This window comes from Neomonachus schauinslandi, chromosome 8 (genome assembly GCF_002201575.2).
Source record: "Neomonachus schauinslandi chromosome 8, ASM220157v2, whole genome shotgun sequence".
NCBI classification, from domain to species: domain Eukaryota; kingdom Metazoa; phylum Chordata; class Mammalia; order Carnivora; family Phocidae; genus Neomonachus; species Neomonachus schauinslandi.
Genome location: NC_058410.1, coordinates 27,622,096 through 27,627,303, shown reverse-complemented (window position 1 = coordinate 27,627,303; position 5,208 = coordinate 27,622,096). Strand labels below are relative to the sequence as shown.

Here is a 5,208-nt window from a genome sequence, read left to right as displayed (position 1 = left end):
AAAAAAGGAATTTTAACTAGGAAACTAAAGGGATATCTGTACAAAATCCCAGAGAAATTTCTAGAGGGTCTGATAAAAGTGCTTAAGCTTTGAAGCAGATAGATATGGTCTCTGACCTTGTCAAATCACAACTTCTCGGAGGCTTGCCTGTAAAGTAAGTGACCATCTATTTCATGATAATCATGACTGCCTTGTGAGCAGATGTGAGGGTTAAAGATATAATTAATGTATGTGCAAATGCAGACTTGTATGGACTGGAGCCTGGACCTGCTGAGGGATATGCCCGGAGAAATGACCATCCCTTCATCCATTTTTATGGTCAGTTCTTGGTATTGGGCTGAGATTGTCTCTAGATCTATCCTTAAATTCATTTTTTTTCTGACCATATGGGAAAGCAATGTAACTAATTCTCTAGCTCTTGCTCTGTCTCTTACTCTCTCCCTCCATGCAATTCTGGGTAATTTTTAATCCATCTATTATTGTGTGTAATTGTATGTAACCAGAAGCATTTACTGTATTTTTATCACATTTTGGAGCAGTATTCATGAGGAACTGTACAAATATTATCTGATATGTATCTCTTCACAAGAAAGACAACCTTAAACACATATACAAGACAAAGCCCAAAGTGGAGAAAGCAGTTGTTTCGTTTTTTTTTTTTGCCTACACAGCCTTAGGCCACAGACCTTTTGCTCAGGGGGCAGTGGAGCTGCTGGGAGGTCACTGATGTTTTTTCTTTGGCCCTATAATCTCTGTCCACTTCAGTCCCTCTCCCAAATAAACCTACCACCCACTGTGTGCTTTCAGCTCCAAGCCAACTTCTCTACCTGGTCTCCAACCATCCCCCACATCCCCCAGTCGAAATGTCAAAATGTCATTCATAACATCTTTGTATATAGAGAATATGAAGGTTCCACCAGCAAGAGACCCTTTGCCCAGGAGGGTTGCATAGTAAGTATGGTATAAATTGGAGTCAAAGCTTCTTTTTACTTTGTTGCTAAAAGATATTTACTTGATTTTGAGAATAAGGATAAATTATTTTATGGCAATATTAAAAAACAAAACAAACACAGAAAAGAAAACCTTAATGTGAGTAAATGAGATAAATTGTATTGCATAGGATTCCTTTGGTATTTAGATGTTATTGTCAATATTAATCTAGATATTAATCCAGAGATCATGAGAAGTTTTTTTCAAATACTATTTTTGTTTACATAGAATTTAAAAGAAAATATTAGTTCATTAAGTAGAAATATTTTATAATAGAAATGTATGAAACAGTATATTCATATGAAATAGGAAATGTATGGGAAAATACTCATTCAGGTAAAAGTTCCATTTATGCAAAACTTGGCCTATCTATGTCAAATTAACTGTCTCAATAGAGAGTGAAAAAGGATTGCTTCAGGATTGCTTCTGTCTGAATTGTTATCTTTTTTTTTTAAAAGATTTTATTTATTTATTTGAGAGAGAGAGAATGAGAGAGAGCACATGAGAGGGGGGAGGGTCAGAGGGAGAAGCAGACTCCCCGCCGAGCAGGGAGCCCGATGCAGGACTCGATCCAGGGACTCCAGGATCATCACCTGAGCCGAAGGCAGTCGCTTAACCAACTGAGCCACCCAGGCGCCCTGAATTGTTATCTTAAAAAAAATTAATCCAACAATATATTGTTAAATGCCTACTCTTACCTGGGCTCTCAAATGTTTATTTAGCTGTCTTAGAGCAAATGCAGATTGTTGTTGGGATATTACATTGAGAACTAAAGAGAGCCCTTTATTCTCTGCCTCCTCTTTAAATTCCAATGTTTTGAGCAGTGTTGCTTAAGTTAGTTTACAAGTACAATGTAAAGGAAGAAAGAATGGATAAACAAAGAGTTCCCCAAGGTGTAATGGTGAATGCTTCATCAAGAAAATATAAACACAACTTTCAGTGAGGTCCTTCAACCATGAGCCATCCCATTCTCAGAGAGCTTTCAATTTCCATGTTGTGGAGCACTCCATACTCCTTCAAGGAAGTTCCACACATCTCTCTTCACTTCTCTGACTTCTTCTGTCTAGCATGGGCTGGTACATTTCAGCCACCACACAGTAACCAGAGTGAGGTGCCAGAGCTCCAATTTCAACAATTCTGCCGGCTCCTTCATATACCTTTTGCTCCTATACATAAAGGGGAAAAATAAGATTGTAAATGGTTTTTGGTTAGTCACCAACTTGCCCTATTTGTGATAAAATTAATAAGTTGTCCATGGTCTCAGTAGTAGTTAGGTTATAGGCTTTCTTCCCAGACACATCCCCCTCCATAGTCCTTATTCATAGCCTGATAAAGGTCATGGCTACGTACATGCAACATGAGGGTTGCTGACTGGCTGACCCAGTGGCCAGAGTCTCTTGTCCAAGAATTTGGACTGTACAGTGAGGAGAATGGGGGAGACATGGAGACCACTGTAGACACTGTACAACATGTGGCTAGAGAGATGAACTCACATCCTTTAAGACCTGCTTCTCCATTTGTCCTTCCTGGTCACTTCAAAGCCTGGCAGCACTATCTTTCCTACGTCTGCCTGTCCCTAAGATCACTTGTTACCTCCTAATAAAACTCCCCTCCCCCTTCCCTTTTCTATGTGAATCAGTTCAAATAGGTTTCTGTTCCTTAGAACCAAAAGAACCCTGCCTTAGATGGACACTGAAAAGGAACATTCAATTAAGCATCATACAAGATAAAGGCACTGATGGTGGATTAAAATATTATAGCAAAATTGGCATAAAGACATAATACTGTGATCGAAAAGCCACTTAAAAAGTGTGCCCCAATGTTCATAGCAGCAATGTCCACAAGAGCCAAACTGTGGAAAGAGCCAAGATGTCCTTCAACAGATGATTGGATAAAGAAGATGTGGTTCATATATACAATGGAATACTACTCAGTCATCAGAAAGGATGAATACGTACCATTTGCATCGACATGGATGGAACTGGAAGGGATTATGCTAAGTGAAATAAGTCAAGCAGAGAAAGACAATTATCATATGGTTTCTCTCATATGTGGAACATAAGGAATAGCTCGGAGGACCACAGGGGAAGGGAGGGAAAACTGAATGGGAAGAAATCAGAGAGGGAGACAAACCATGAGAGACTCTGGACTCCAGGAAGCAAACTGAGGGTTACAGAAGGGAGGAGGGGGTGGGGGGATGGGGTAACCAGGTGATGGGTATTAAGGAGGGCACGTGTTGTGATGAGCACTTGGTGTTATATGCAACTAATGAATCGTTGAACACTAAAAATTAAAAAAAAAAGTTTGTGTAAAATCCATAAAAATGAGTATGGAATTAAATATCATTAACAGCAATCTTTAGATATGCAAGCAAGATTAAGAAGACACCAGCTGAACAAAGGCACAAAGATACACATACACAAGAGTTGTAATGGTGATGCCAACTGCTAATTGTTTATCAATGAGGGTGGAAGTGAGAAGGAATTTAAAAAAAGGTTAAGAAAAGTAAGAGGGGGGCGCCTGGGTGGCTCAGCTGGTTGGGCGACTGCCTTCGGCTCAGGTCATGATCCTGGAGTCCCAGGATCGAGTCCCGCATCCGGCTCCCTGCTCGGCAGGGAGCCTGCTTCTCCCTCTGACCCTTCCCCCTCTCATGTGCTCTCTGTCTCAAATAAATAAATAAAATCTTAAAAAAAAAAAAAAAAAAAAAAAAGAAAAGTAAGAGGGGATTGAGTGGCAAAAGAGAGGACATACTTTAGAGCTAAAATGTTACTTAAGTGAACAAAAGAAAAATACCAAACTTATCTATTCACCTGAACTTACCTTTTCCAGTGAATTATTAATTATAAAGACTCGGTATACTAGCTCATAGTAATTTTCTATTGATACATTTTTTCCTTTTTGGTCTCTATATGGTAAATTTGGAGCATGGAGAATCACCAACAAAGATCCATTAACTTGGGTTATATTCATGACGGGAGGATCTATTTTTGCTGGAGAAAGAATAGGAAAATTTGACAAATCATTCAAAAAATATAATATTTCACATGAACACACTCTAGATAACAAGTCAAGATTAAAATCAGAGATCTGGCAGAAATCATTATAAAGAGATACTGTTGACACCTAAAATATGAATGTCTGAGAAGTTCTTTAAAGATAATTTTTTCTTTGCAAAGACTGATACCTTTATCAGATGAGCTCTATTTGGGTCTTTTTCAATCTATTTGGTCCTCAAAAATAATATTTTGAACTTTGGTTATGCTTTTATTTCCTCTGTTATGTCTTTATTTACTTTGCTATCTGCTTCCACTATTACAAATACTTGAAAGGCGAATCCGGTAGATGACTGTTTGTTCCAAACTTGCTTATACTGATCTATTCCCTTGTGTTTTTACTGTGAGCACATGTCTAAAGTTGATACTTTCTTTTTTTGTTACCTTTGTTTGAATTTTTTAAATTTAATTTTTAATTTTTTTTAAATCAGAGGATAGTGTGAACACAGTCCTCTACCAACAGAAACTGTACAGCCAAATTTCCCGTGCTTGGGGAAATTGCAGGGGTCAGAATGACCTGAGTGCAATGGATGAGGCTCACCCTGAGAGAACCACCTTCATGATCATGCTATCTCTCCCACCAGGTAAGTATGAATTTTTAAATTTTAAATAAAATTTATTGACCTGTAAGTTAGATATTGACAGATAAAATAAATCATAAATAAATAAATCATATGGCTCAACAAATCTTTACAAATAAACACTCCTGAATAGCTATTATCCAGATTAAAAACAGAACAGTATTAGCACCCCAGAAACTTCCTTCATTTTCTCTCCCATTACTTAGCCCCAGAAGATAACCACAATTGTCCTGACTTCTATCATCATATACATTAGTTTTTTTTTTTTTTTTTAAGATTTTATTCATTTGTTGAGAGAGAGAAAGCATGCGCACCTGAGCAGGGGAGGGGCAGAGAGAGAGAGAGAGAATCTCAAGCAGACTCCACACTGAGTGTGGAGCCCAATGTGGGGCTTGATCCCATGGCGCCAAGATCATGACCTGAGCCAAAATCAAGAGTTGGATGCTTAACCGAATGAGGCACCCTGGCCCATATACTTTAGTGTTTGAAATCATACAATATACACTTTTTTTGTGTGTCTGGCTTCTTTCATTATACATATATATATATATATATATATATATATATATATATATATATATATA

The 5,208-nt window shown here is 37.9% G+C and overlaps 1 protein-coding gene and 1 non-coding gene across 2 annotated transcripts in view; both read right to left on the bottom strand.

Moving 5' to 3' along the window:
- Positions 1 to 2,006: 2,006 nt before the first annotated feature.
- IL22RA2 (interleukin 22 receptor subunit alpha 2) overlaps positions 2,007 to 5,208 on the bottom strand; it is a 22,926-nt gene continuing 19,724 nt past the window's right edge. The window contains exons 4-5 of the mRNA XM_021693612.1: positions 3,811 to 3,980; positions 2,007 to 2,156 (exon numbers count right to left, since the gene is read on the bottom strand). Of these exons, the coding sequence (XP_021549287.1) occupies positions 2,007 to 2,156; positions 3,811 to 3,980 (320 nt within the window). The remainder of the gene's footprint in view (positions 2,157 to 3,810; positions 3,981 to 5,208) is intronic.
- Positions 4,472 to 4,635, bottom strand: LOC123325649. Its single transcript, XR_006540579.1, has one exon. It is a non-coding gene; the product is annotated as a U1 spliceosomal RNA (small nuclear RNA).